Source organism: Lissotriton vulgaris, chromosome 6, assembly GCF_964263255.1.
Source record: "Lissotriton vulgaris chromosome 6, aLisVul1.2, whole genome shotgun sequence".
NCBI classification, from domain to species: domain Eukaryota; kingdom Metazoa; phylum Chordata; class Amphibia; order Caudata; family Salamandridae; genus Lissotriton; species Lissotriton vulgaris.
This window is the reverse complement of record NC_141694.1, coordinates 1845025290-1845038187: the sequence shown is the minus strand read 5'-3', so window position 1 is coordinate 1845038187 and position 12898 is coordinate 1845025290. Positions and strand designations below refer to the sequence as shown.

The following is a 12898-nucleotide window of genomic DNA, read 5'->3' as shown; positions in this document are numbered from 1 at the left end:
TTAACAGCACAGGACACAAGTAAAGTATTTCAACAAAAGGCTTCAAGTCAAATCAGTGCTAAAGCACTTCTATTTGCACAGCTGATAACCCAATACCCTATTCAGGGACAAAGAGGTCGCCACTGGAGTATATTAGATAAGATATTGACTGCTATTCATAGCGACAGCCTCTATTTACCTTTCCCAATTACATGAATTGTGTCTGTGGACTGAGCAAAGAACCAGGACAGGATGGCGCTTGTTGATTCAGACTTTCTGATACATGACAGAGAAGTATAAACGCATTCCTGAACGTTAAAAAAAAGAACAGGTTGTTCAACAATTGCAATAGTCCCTGTTCCATGGGAGGGGTTAATTAACAGAGCAAAGTTACCCAGAGATTATGTCCTTGGGCCATAGAGTCTTGGGCACTTTCGTAAGAAGGCTGAGTCACGCTAATTTAAAGAGTTGTAAAGGAATGTTTGCAGCCGTTTGCAGAGAGGCATGTGAATTTCCATCTCCCTGAAGTGAGGGCAGGTCGGGGAACTTCTGAGTGCACGCCCTGATTGGAGACACAAGGGAATTCAGGCAGTGGGAAATTAAGCAAAGGGGGAGGGCCAGTCCGTCCACTGTGCAAAGGTTACCCCTCAGCTGCCCCTGGTCACTGCCAGGCTTTTCTGTAATTTCTCAGAGTCCTCGAAGGGGGGCGCTGTCCAGGGACGTATCACTTGTCCATTATTCTAGGGCCTGGGCTCATTTTCGTTCACCAACTAAACCAGTTGATAGTTTCTTAAACAGATGCACCCCTGAGCCTGCTCTAACTTCAGAGTATCAGAGCCTGCGCTTCACTTTTGAAGTTCTGCTTTAATCTGAAAGCAGGGATCTTCCTATAAGCTCACACCTTGCTCAAGCGCCTGGATACCCTTTCGTGTGATTAGTGCGCTATACAAATCAACATAACTTACACGAGTACACGACACGATCATTACATTTGCATAACAACTTCCATCTCCCTCATTTTGGTTAGCAGCACAATGCACTTAAAGCATTTAATGCCACTGAATGTATACATTTCAAGTTAGTGCAGTCACTACATGCAGCTTTTAAGATGTATTTGTATTTGACTGCATACTACATAAAGGCAGGCAATATAGTGCATTGTGTAACACCTGTGATATACGCATTACACAGCGTCCAGTGAGAGTATGCATTAAGTATTTTATGGGTCGGAGTTTGGTTTAATACGAAATAAACAATACAGGTGGTTACGCTCCACAGGAAACCACTTAGGTGATCAATTATATCTCACAGTGTGAACACCAGGAACATTTCATTTTCCCCGTAAACTCTCCCTTGTAGCCTCTCTCTCACCGAAGAAATAAACATAACTTGGAGCTTCACTTCACAGCAGTGACAGCCAGAGAAAGCCCTCCCCAACCGGAAGGACGCCTTCCATCCTCCGCACGCCGGCCGTGTCCCGGCCCGACCCCGCAGAGCTGGCACCGTGCCCAGGCTCCAGTGTGGAGGCCGGGGCCCGCCTTTCATCCTCATCCGGAAACACTCCAGGGCGGCCGCGCCGCCTTCACATGTAGAAAACCTGTTCAAATAAACTCGATATCCTTCCACGTGGAAAACTAGGCCCGGGAGGAAGAGTAAACACCAGCGCGGCCACGTGGAGAGCGGGCAAGGGGTTGTGCAATCTCTCGGCTGGGCTTTAACTGAGTGGGTACTGAGTGCCAGTACTTCTTTAATAGTAAAGGGGAAGTGCAGGTAGGGTGACCAACCGGCATTGGGGCAAATTCAGGACAGTAAGTGTAAAAATTCAGGACAAAGGGTCAACATTCAGGACAGGAGTTCAAAATTCAGGACAATTGGATACGTTTTACAGACACAGAGGATGCGCAATAGTATCATTGCACAAAAGAATTCAATCACGATCAACCACATACTTCCCGTTGATTGGTCAGATCATCATCTGATCCTATTTCACATCAATCACCCCATCATCCCGCTTAAACCTCCTCAAGACCCCCCTAAATGGTCGAGAAACCTCTCTCAAGTACCTCTAGACCTTCTAGAAGGCCAGCTAAGTTCACTTCTTCCAGACAACTCTCCACTCCTTTCGACCAACGATCTCATCGACCACTACAACTCTGAGCTAGTCTCCATTCTCGATAATCTAGCTCCTCCAAAGCTCAAAAGAAGCCGTGCCACCCCGTCTAGATCCTGGTTCAATGCAGACCTCAACGTAGAAAGAAGAACCCCGAGAGCCAAAGAAAGAAAGTGGAGAAACAACCCAACAGCCATCCTTCGCCTACAACTAAAAACAGCCCGCAGGAAGTATAACAACCATATCAAAAACAAGAAATCCAGCTTCTTCCGAGAGGCACTAGCCAACTCCAAAAACAGACCTAAGGAGCTCTACAACATAATCAGACATCAAACTTCTAAGCCTCGGCCCTCACCCCTGCAGGCGTCCAAAGAACTATGCGACAACTTCGCCAGCTTCTTCAACGACAAGGTTTTAAAAATCGAACTCTCTCTAAACATCAGCAACGCGCCCATCCCTCAGGCCCTCCCTTCTGGCCCGCCTCCCCTCCCTTGGCTAAACTTTCGTCACGTGCAGGAAACTGAGATAATCTCGCTGATCTCGACCTCCAAACCATCAGCTCACATCTCAGACCCCATTCCCCCCTCACTTATCAAAAAATTGAAGTTCACCTTAGCACCCATCTGGGGCAAAATCATAAACAGCTCCCTACAAAGCGGAGTGGTCCCCGACTGTCTAAAAATGGGACAAGTCACCCCTTTGCTGAAAAAACCCGGCCTTGACTCTACTGACTTGAAAAATTTCAGACCGATATCAAACCTCCCTCTACTCGCCAAAACACTGGAACGCTGCGTTCTCCTGCAATTGACTCACCATCTGGATAACATCAGTCTCCTGGACCCCCTCCAATCTGGCTTCAGACAAGGCCGCAGCACAGAAACCGCAATGCTGAACATCATAGACGACATTCACGGCTCTCTTGACGCTGACAAGTGCTGCCTTCTCATACTCCTTGATCTATCCGCAGCTTTCGACACGGTGGACCATAAGCTCCTCATCAAGACTCTGCAAGCAAGAGCTGGCCTCGGCGAGGTAGTTCTGGATTGGTTTTCTTCCTTTCTACATAACCGCTCGCAAATAATAAAACTGAAGAACTTCACCTCCGACACCCAGCAAGTCAACAAGGGTGTCCCCCAAGGATCAGTACTTTCTCCTCAACCTTTCAACATCTATATGGAACCGCTCGCCAAACTACTCAGGAATGCCAATATCCTCTTCCACCTCTACGCGGATGACACGCAGATCTACCTGGAAACCTCCTCACTTAATGACATCCACAGACTAAATGCTGTCTTAAACGATGTTAAAGATTGGCTGACAAAAAACCACCTGAAACTTAATCTCGACAAGACCGAAACTCTTCTCATCTCAAACAAAGAAGACAATCCTCAAATCACTGAGTGGCTGAAGTCGATCGGTGCGCTTAAAGGTTCTCTCACGCCAACTGATTCCGTCAAATCTCTGGGTTTCACCCTAGACCCCAAACTAACTTTGACAAACCACATTAAGAACTCGGCAAAAAGTGCTTTCTTCAACCTCAGACTATTGAACAAAATCAAACCTTTCATTCCAAACAAGGACCTTAAACTAGCCACACAATCTCTAGTTCTATCTAGACTGGACTATGGTAACTCATTCCTTACAGGTATCCCCAAATCGCACCTGGCTCCATTAAAAACAACACTACATGCGGCAGCAAGAATGATCACAGGATGCAAAAAACTTGACCACATCTCCCCAGCACTCAAAGAACTTGAATGGCTCCCGGTGGAAATGCGTAGCACCTTCAGAACGGCCTGCCTAACCCACAAGGCCCTCCACACCGGAAAACCAGAATACTTGGCAAACAAGCTAACAAAAGCAGGCCAAAGTAGATATTTGAGAAGCTCCAACTCCCTGTTGCTCATCCTACCAAAAACCAGAAAGAAGAAAACTGCGGACTGCTCCTTCACTGGAAATGCCCCCAAAATATGGAACTCTATCCCCCGCATATCAGAACTATACCATCCTATACGGAATTCAAGAACCAACTCAAATCCTTGTTCCTCATCCGTTCCCTAGGTCCTAGATGACCAGGATCACCCAAGAAATATGTGCTATCTCTGTATCCTTCTACCAAAAGCCCTACTGTTACGAACTTTTCCTCCTCCAATACTGTCTTTTGGGGATCGCCTTTATTTGTTACGTGTCTTGTTGTTTCACCTTGTCATTCCTTTTACTGTAAAGCGCTCTGCTACCCTCGGGTCTTGTTAGCGCTATAGAAAACTTCTAAATAATAATAATATAAATAAGCCCAGCCATATCCAAACATTCAACCATTTGCAAACCTATCCTTCATGTATCTTTCCATCTATCATTTCACTCATCCATCCTTTCACTCATCCATCCGCCCTTTCACCCTATCCATCTGTACACTAATCCATCCACTATTCTACCCATCCATCCTTTCACGCATCCATCCAGTCATTTACCCTTTCACCCATCCTTTCACTTACTCATCCATCCAACCAGTCACTCATCCTTCCACCCATCCACCCTTTCAGTCATCCATCCTCCCTTTCTCTCTCCATCAACCCTTTCACTTAGCAATCTTTCCTTCCATCCACCCACCTACCCATCTACACATCCACTCATGAATCGATCCATTGACGCTATCACTCATCCATCCTCTCATCCATTTATCCTTTCACTCCTTCACTCATCTATTCATCCTTTTGTCTATCTACCCTCCCTTTCACTCACTCATCCATCCTTACATACACCCCTTCACTCATCCGTCCATTCACCCTTGCACTTATCAATTCATCCATCATTTCACTCATCCATCCACCCACTCATCATCCACATTTTCACTAATCCATCCTTTCACTCATCCATCCACCCTTTTACTCATCCAGCTACCCTTCCACCCATACATCCAGCTATTTACCTTTTCTCTCTTCCATCCTTTCACTCAATCACTCCATCCATCCTCTCTTTATCAATTCAATCTTTCATTCATCCATTCACCCTTTCACCAATTCATCCAGCCATCCATCCATCCCTTCACTTACTCACTCGCCCACTTTTTCATATTAATTTTGAGCTGAGCCTTTTTGAGAAGAGGCCCGTCAAGAACTTCACCCTAGCTGCAGGAACCATTGCAGGACTGGGGCAGAAGTCACCCAGGGCAGAGACAGGAGCCATCACAGGTGGGGATGGGAGAGAAGCATCACTGGGGGGGGTGGGAGGGGGAGGGAGCCATCACAGGAGGGGGAACAGGATCCACCAGGGTGGGCATGCAGTATTCTAGTATCATCTTGGTCTCTTCCAGGGTGGGGTAGGGCTCCTCACCCCCTCCTGGACAAGAGAAGGAGAAGACAGGCTTTTTCCAAAATGTTAGTTTTGCCATCCCCCACTGTGATGCACAGTACTTAAAAGGAGATACTCCAAGAGAACTGATTTAACTGATTGCCCTCCATACTTTGTTAATCAGTGTTGGTGCCATTTCTTTATTTTATTACATTATAGACTGCATGTTTGCAGAACCGAGATTTGTTTACAGTTTAGTGACAGTAATTAAGCTCTGTGAAGAGAACCACGTCCTGCCTCGGTGTAATCAGGGCCAGTTCTAGGATGTTTAGGGCCCTGGGCACAAAGGGAATGTGTGAGACCCCTCTAAATTGCAGACATGACGCATTCAGGGCTGTTTGCATCTGAATAGATGCCCCTGCTGCTGAAGCTGCAGCCCCTCCCTCTCAGTCACCTTCAAGCACCTTTAACAGCTCATCAAGGGCTGAAGGTGTGAAGGTTGCCATCCCGCTGTGCCTCTCCTATGCTGCTGGATATATGAGCTTTGGTACTGCATCGGAGTCTGTTACACCCGACCTCAACAGCATCCGAGTCAAGAAGGGAGGTGGGCGGAAGCTGTGCCGGCTTTAGGGTGGTGCGACCTTTGCCCGTTTAAAATTACGGACAAATGGCGCCCGTTAAAGAATCCTTCACGGACAACGGACAGACGGCCGATATTATGGACTGTCCGTGAAATTTACGGACGTTTGGTCACCCCAAGTGCAGGTACTACTAAGCACGAGTCAAATACAATAATAATAATAATAATAATAATAATAATAATAAGAGTATATCACTTCCAATTGGCCCGCAGTACTCTTTGACAGGGAGTACCTACTCTTCTTATACTTTACCCTTAAAGAACGGCACAAGTGAGATGCTAAACTAATACTACTACTCTCTTGCCCAAATCCAACCTCTGTGCCTCTGACATATTTACAATTTTGTCTTTAAGACCCGTAGGCTCGCCAGATATTTTATGCAGGCTCTTCTGGACAGCAATAAGTGTCTGTGGATTCTGCAGAACTGAATATTCAGAAACTGAAAAGAGTGCAAAATGCAGCTGCCCGTAAACCTTCCTAGACGGGCCCACGCATCGCCAGCTTAGGCAAAGCTTCACTGGCTTCCCTCGGAGACGCGCATTCGTTTTAAAGCTATGTGCATGTGTCATAGAATTCTGACTAACAAAGGGTCTCGCTATTTACGTAATCTAACCAGACCCTACCTGTGCAGCCAGACTTTGGAACACTCTTCATGTTCCTTTAAGACCAGAGCCAGCCGAAGCCCCCTTCAAGAAAAATCCGAAGACTTGGCTGCACAAGCGAAGCTACTTTTCCTAGTCTCTTGAGAAGCTTCACCTCAGCACATCCCTTTCCATAGGATATTTTTCTGCATCCGATTGTCTTTGTTTCACCTCCATTTCTGATCTCTTCCAGGTCACCCTTGTTTCTGTTTTGTGAACAATCCTAGCGGAGGGATGCTCCAGTAGGAGTGAGCTTTATAAACTTAACATATCGCAGAGGATGGTGTGACCTTACTACAGAATACACCACTGCAGGAGAAAGACACAAGGCGACAAAACCTTGAAACGCATATGTCACAGTACACACTGTAAGGGAAGTAACCAAGCAGTTCCCGTTGTGATCAATGTTTCCTTAGTTTAGGAGGCAGCGTGTTCTGCACAGAGGGTTACAGCATTGCGGCTACTGGGTTTGTGTACTTATTTACATCTTTGCTGGAGTAAAATATGGCTACCCACCCACCTCCAGTGGGTGGGTGGTGCATTATTTACAGCCTGGCCTGTTTTACATTATCTTGGTACATCCCAAGGGGGATGAGTGGTTTACTTATGTCTTAGCACTAGACCTGTATATAAATTTCTTTATTCGGTTTAACACATTGGCAAACCATAAAAGCAACATTTTTAAAAATACAGTTTCATATCTACACAGTATAAAATCTACATATTACAAACTAAAGTTCAGTCAAAGTCAGGCTGATACATTTAAAATACTTGAAGTTATTAGTTCATTACATTTTCTAGGGCCACAACCAGAGTACATTATTACAGATTTTTTCTATGCCTCGTGACACATTTTAAGAAATTCAGGACATGATAACAAACAGATTCAGATTCCAGCATTTGAAGACGAAGCATTGCAGGACGGCATTGTCTCAAACCCCACTGCCTTAACAATGGTAATAACCATATTTTCCGGTGTGAAAGGTGGAATTTGCAAAACAATACAGTGTGTAAATTGGTTTGTTTTGATTTTTCATCACACGGGCAGACAGGGAGAGTTTGGTCCCACCCATTTCCTTCGTAAAAGGCTACTAGCCTAAAGAAGAGGTCTAGCCTAAATCTTGTCAGCAGCATCCTCTCATGGGTACTAATCTGTAGTGTTAGATAGGGCTGAATACTTTCTGTGGCCTGGACCATATTAGTGTGGAGGGCCGAGGGTTTCGAGGACTCAGGTCAGTCTCAATGACTCTAGATGACTTAGTGCCAGTTGTTTCAATGCTCTCTTTGGTAAGTCAATGATGTTTTCAGGTTGGAGATAGTACTTCTCCTTACCTAAATCTTTAAGAAAATTTCTGATATACCGGAGCCATAGTATGTTGTCAGTTCGATCAAGAGTCATCAACTCTGCTACGATTGTCTGTGTGAGTAAATTTTTTTTCGGAGGTCCACATACGCCTCCAAAGCAATAGCGGCTGAATCTTTATGAGATCCTCTAAATAGGGGACACCAAGTTCCAAGTGAGTTGCGTAAATAGAAGTACATCTTGGTGTTTCTAGCAGGAATCTAAAAAAGGAATTTTCTGCAACCTGAAGGGTACTTACATCTACATGACCCCAGAGGCCCGCCCCGTATAGTGCAATCGCCTGACACTTTGCACTATAGATTTTTAATAACTCTACTGGAGCCCTTCTCCCCAGTCTCTGTGAAAAGCTCATCAGGGCCGCTGTAGTTTTTTTAAAAAGATGACACCTTGCATCCACTGCGGGCCGCCAATTCAGTTTTCTATCAATCATAATACCCAAATTTCGGATACTGGTCAGTTACCTCAAGTTTTTGGCCATTGAGATAAATGCTCCTCACTTGTTTTTTCCTACTGCCTGCTATCATGACGAACGTTTTTTTAACGTTCACATGTAGGTCAAACTTGCCTATATAGTCAGTATCTATTCAGGGACTTCTGTAATTCGCGCGGAGTGCGCGCCAAGATGACGGCGTCGTCTGCATAGAGCAAGGCCGGAATCAGATGCTTTTTTACCTGTGGCAGGTCCTGCGCCCCCCTCAGCATCTCTTCCTCAAGGCCGTTGGTGTACAAAGAGAATAGGAAGGGGGCCAGGACGCATCCCTGTCTGACTCCGCGCTCCACCCCAAACGACGCCGTCAGCTCCCCCCTTAGGCCAAAACGCACTCTTGCAGTCGCTCTTGAATATAATTCTCTCAGGAAATTCAAGAGGACAGAATCCACTCCCATTAACCTCAGGATTGTCCAGAGTTTCCCATGTGAGACACAATCAAATGCCGCGGACAGGTCCACGTATACCATGTAGACCATGTCCTTCTTTGCTTGTGTATATTTACTTGTTAGCAGGCTAAGATTAAGGGCCTGCTCCACCGTGCCGAACCCCTCTCGAAATCCAAACTGGAGATCGGAAATGATGCCTTTCGCCTCAGCCCACTGCTGGAGTCTCTCGAGGATTACCCTACCTACAACTTTGCCCAGAGAGTCCAGCAGTGAGATGGTGCGATAGCATGTAACGTCCTGGCTATCCCCTTTCTTAAAAATTGGGACCATGATAGATCTGGTCCAGGATTCTATCAGACCCACTTTTGCTGCTGCACTGCACACTCTAGTAAGGATAGGGGCCCAGAGATCTAAATTATGTTTAAAGAGGTCCACCGGGACCCCATCTGGGCCCAGAGCTTTCCCATTTTTACTGGCTCCTAGTGCGAGCTAGACCTGTAGCCCGATCAACGTTCGAAGTAAGCGGCTCCCAGACTGACAGGTGCTTTTGTTATTCTCAGAGTCTTAAGTGTTCTGTAATTAGTCAGCACTGTAAATTAACTAAAGCATACAGTTTGTTGTTAAGTTTTGATAATATCATCCGAGTTAAAAATTGCAATATTACTTTTCAAAGAAACAATGTGAGTGTACAACAGGGGTACCTGCCCATAGTTTGCTATTAAAAAAGGCAACATGTGGGTCCATGTTTGTTGCGCAACTGTGACTCCCATGCCCAATCCAATGGGAAGATGGTTATCTGTAAGGTCAAAAATAGGCTTATTGAGCACGACAAACATCTGGGGAACCACAGAGGTAGCAGAGAGGCGGACCTTTATGTGCAAACCCTGGCTCCTGCGGAGCACAGTCAGAGAGATTATACATGCCAACCACTAGGAAGATGAAGGCAGTCGCTGTCCTGTTCTATTCTGCCAATAGGGATTCACAAAGATCACTATCGCTAGAAAAGGCCTCTTGGCGCTATGAGGGTAGTACTAGGTGCAACAGATGCTCCGTGACTATCACAAACTTCAAAAGTATTGCGACAGATATCCAATTTGACTTTTTCACTTTATAAAATATCCAGCATTCCAATGCGGACCAACGGGAAAAACACTTCTTCCTGGTGCAAAATGCACCTCAAGTCAAGCGGTACGGATGCAGAGAAAATATAGGTTCTTTCAATGATGGGGTAAGGGCACGTTTGTTACAGAGTACATAGAAGTTATGATGTGTTATAAAGAGTACTGAGTACCCGCACTTCTTAAATTTGAAGGAGAGTATTTGCACTTCTCAGCACTGCTGCTGTATATTTTATGGGAAAGTACCTGTACTTCTCAGCACTGCTGCAATACATTTAATGTGAGTACCTGCACTTCTCAGCACTGCTGTAATGCATTTATTGTGAGAGCACCTCCACTCAGCACTGCTGTAATGCATTTAATGTGAGTGTACCTGCACTTCTCAGCACTGCTGCCATACATTTCATGTGAGAGTACCTGCACTTCTCAGCACTGCTGCCATACATTTAATGTGAGAGTACCTGCACTTCTCAGCACTGCTGCAATGCATTTAATGTGAGAGTACCTGCACTTCTCAGCACTGCTGCAATGCATTTGAGTGTACCTGCACTTCTCACCACTGCTGCAATGCATTTAATGTGAGTACCTACATTTCTCAGCACTGCTGCAATACATCTAATGAGAGACAACCGGCACTTCTCGGCAGCAAACCGGTACTCTAAATAGAGAAATTCGAATAAAAGTTGTCCCAGTGTTAACCAGGAGGCGCCTTGATAGCCCTCCTTCCAGGCCCCTATCCCAGCTCCCACGCACATCCCTGCCGGGGTCAGGCATGCTCGCCCCGGTACAGAGCGCCCCCACCCACCGGCTCCTCAACCCCTCGCATCAGTGCCCCCGCCGGCTCCTCAGGCAGAGCTCCCGCCACCCTCCCTCCCCGGCCCTTCACTCACCCACTTCCCCGGACACCGAGACCGAGGCCCCGAAGGGCCGCCCCCGGAAGAGCGAGCCATCCTCCAGCAGCAGCGAGGCCATGATGCGCGCCGGGCACGAGAGGAGAGAGGCCTGCGCCGCAACACGTGTGGAGACAAGAGAGAGGCCGCCAACCTGCGCACTCAGGACCAGGGAGGAGCCACGGGCCTAAGGGGGAGGATCCAATGGACCGGGGGCGGAGCCACGAGAGAGAGGCCGCCAACCTGCGCACTCAGGACCAGGGAGGAGCCACGGACCAGAGGGGAGGAGCCAGCGGACCGGGGGCGGAGCCACGAGAGAGAGGCCGCCAACCTGCGCACTCAGGACCGGGCAGGAGCCAACGGACCGGGGGCGGAGCCACAAGAGAGAGGCCGCCAACCTGCGCACTCAGGACCGGGGAGGAGCCACGGGCTGGAGGGGGAGGAGCCAACAGACCAGGGCGGAAACACGAGAGAGAGAGGCCGCCAACCTGCGCACTCAGGACCGGGGAGGAGCCAACGGACCGGGGGCGGAGCCACAAGAGAGAGGCCGCCAACCTGCGCACTCAGGACCGGGGAGGAGCCACGGGCCGGAGAGGGAGGAGCCAACGGACCGGGGGCGGAGCCACGAAAGAGAGAGGCCGCCAACCTGCGCACTCAGGACAGGGGAGGAGCCAGCGGACCGGGGGCGGCGCCACGAGAGAGAGGCCGCCAACCTGCTCACTCAGGACCGGGGAGGAGCCACGGGCCGGAGGGGGAGGAGCCTAGAGCATCGATAGAGGAGGAGCCAGGAGAGATAGGGAGGGCATGCGCAGGAGAGGCGGAGCGAGGCTGAGGTAGAGGAGGAGCCACGGGCTCTGGGGGCGGAGCCTGCTGCAGAGGGGAGGAGCGACAAGAGGAGAGAAGCCTGCATCGCCGGGCACGTGTAGAACCTTCAGAGAGCACACGCTCAAGAGAGAGGAGGAGCCAGAGGGAGGAGGGGAGGGCGACGCATCGGTAGGGGAGGGGCCGAGGGGCGGAGCCTAGTTTGGAGGAGAAGATCGAGGCAGGTAGAGGAGGAGCCAGGGGGAGGATTGGCGGACCCTGATACGGAGGGGAGGAGCCGCGAGCCGAGGGGAGGAGCCGCGAGCAGAGGGGAGGAGCCTACAGAGGTCGGAGGAGGAGCCTTGGAACGGAATCATACAGGGAAAAGGAAGAAGAGGGGGAGAAGGGAGGAGCCGAGACAGTGCAGAGGAGGAGCTATACAGATGACTAGAAGGAGAGGGCACAGAAGGTGGGGTCCTGGGCCGAAAAGGGAGGAGCCTTGAAGAGTGACTAGGTGAGTATGGGTGCTAGGGGGATTATCCGGGAAGTGGAGTCAGTTGCACAACTTGCACAGAGAGAGGTGGGTGATGTAGAGGATGAGTCTGCCAAAGGAGGGAAGGACCAGTGGATAATTAGTGATGGGAAAAGGCGGAGCATGATTGAAAGTTAGTGTAAAATTCAGGGAAGAGGAGGCGCAGGAGAGATGGGAAGCTAGATGAGGTCCTGTTTAGGAACTGAAGGTCTCAGGGTTTATATCCAAATGCAGAAAACAGAAAGAAGTGGTGAGCTAGATGTTTTTAAATGCGCAATAGCTGATCTGGATGACCACTATTCACCAATTATCTGTGCTGCAGTTTCAAGACGCACATTCTACAAGCGCAAACAAAATGTTAATGAATCTATTGAAGATTACGTGTCTGCTTTGAAAAACTTCGCTATCAAATGCAAATTTGGTTCTTTACACGATGACATGATTAGGGATCAGATCGTCATGTGTACTAAAAATAAGAGCATCCAGGACAAACTTTGGATTGAAGGCGATTCATGTCTCAAAGACGTCATTACCTTAGTAAAACAAGCATTTGCAATGCAATAGGTCTCGCATTAGGAAAGTTTGAGCTATTGGTATTGTAAATGACAATTTTTTATATTTATGTGTTGGTTTTGAAAATAGCAAAATTAATAGCT

The 12898-nt window shown here is 47.9% G+C and overlaps 1 protein-coding gene across 4 annotated transcripts in view; it reads right to left on the bottom strand.

Moving 5' to 3' along the window:
* The window catches only part of CAD (carbamoyl-phosphate synthetase 2, aspartate transcarbamylase, and dihydroorotase), a 359331-nt gene extending 347754 nt beyond the window's left edge, over positions 1–11577 (bottom strand). For 2 of the 4 annotated variants that reach the window (XM_086928147.1, XM_086928144.1), the window contains exons 1-2: positions 11556–11577; positions 10910–11063 (exon numbers count right to left, since the gene is read on the bottom strand). In XM_086928147.1, the coding sequence (XP_086784273.1) occupies positions 10910–10991 (82 nt within the window). In that variant the 5' untranslated portion in view covers positions 10992–11063; positions 11556–11577. Of the gene's footprint in view, positions 1–10909; positions 11074–11555 lie in introns of those variants that run through there. The other 2 variants (XM_086928145.1, XM_086928146.1) reach the window with 2 other exon arrangements.
* Positions 11578–12898: the final 1321 nt, after the last annotated feature.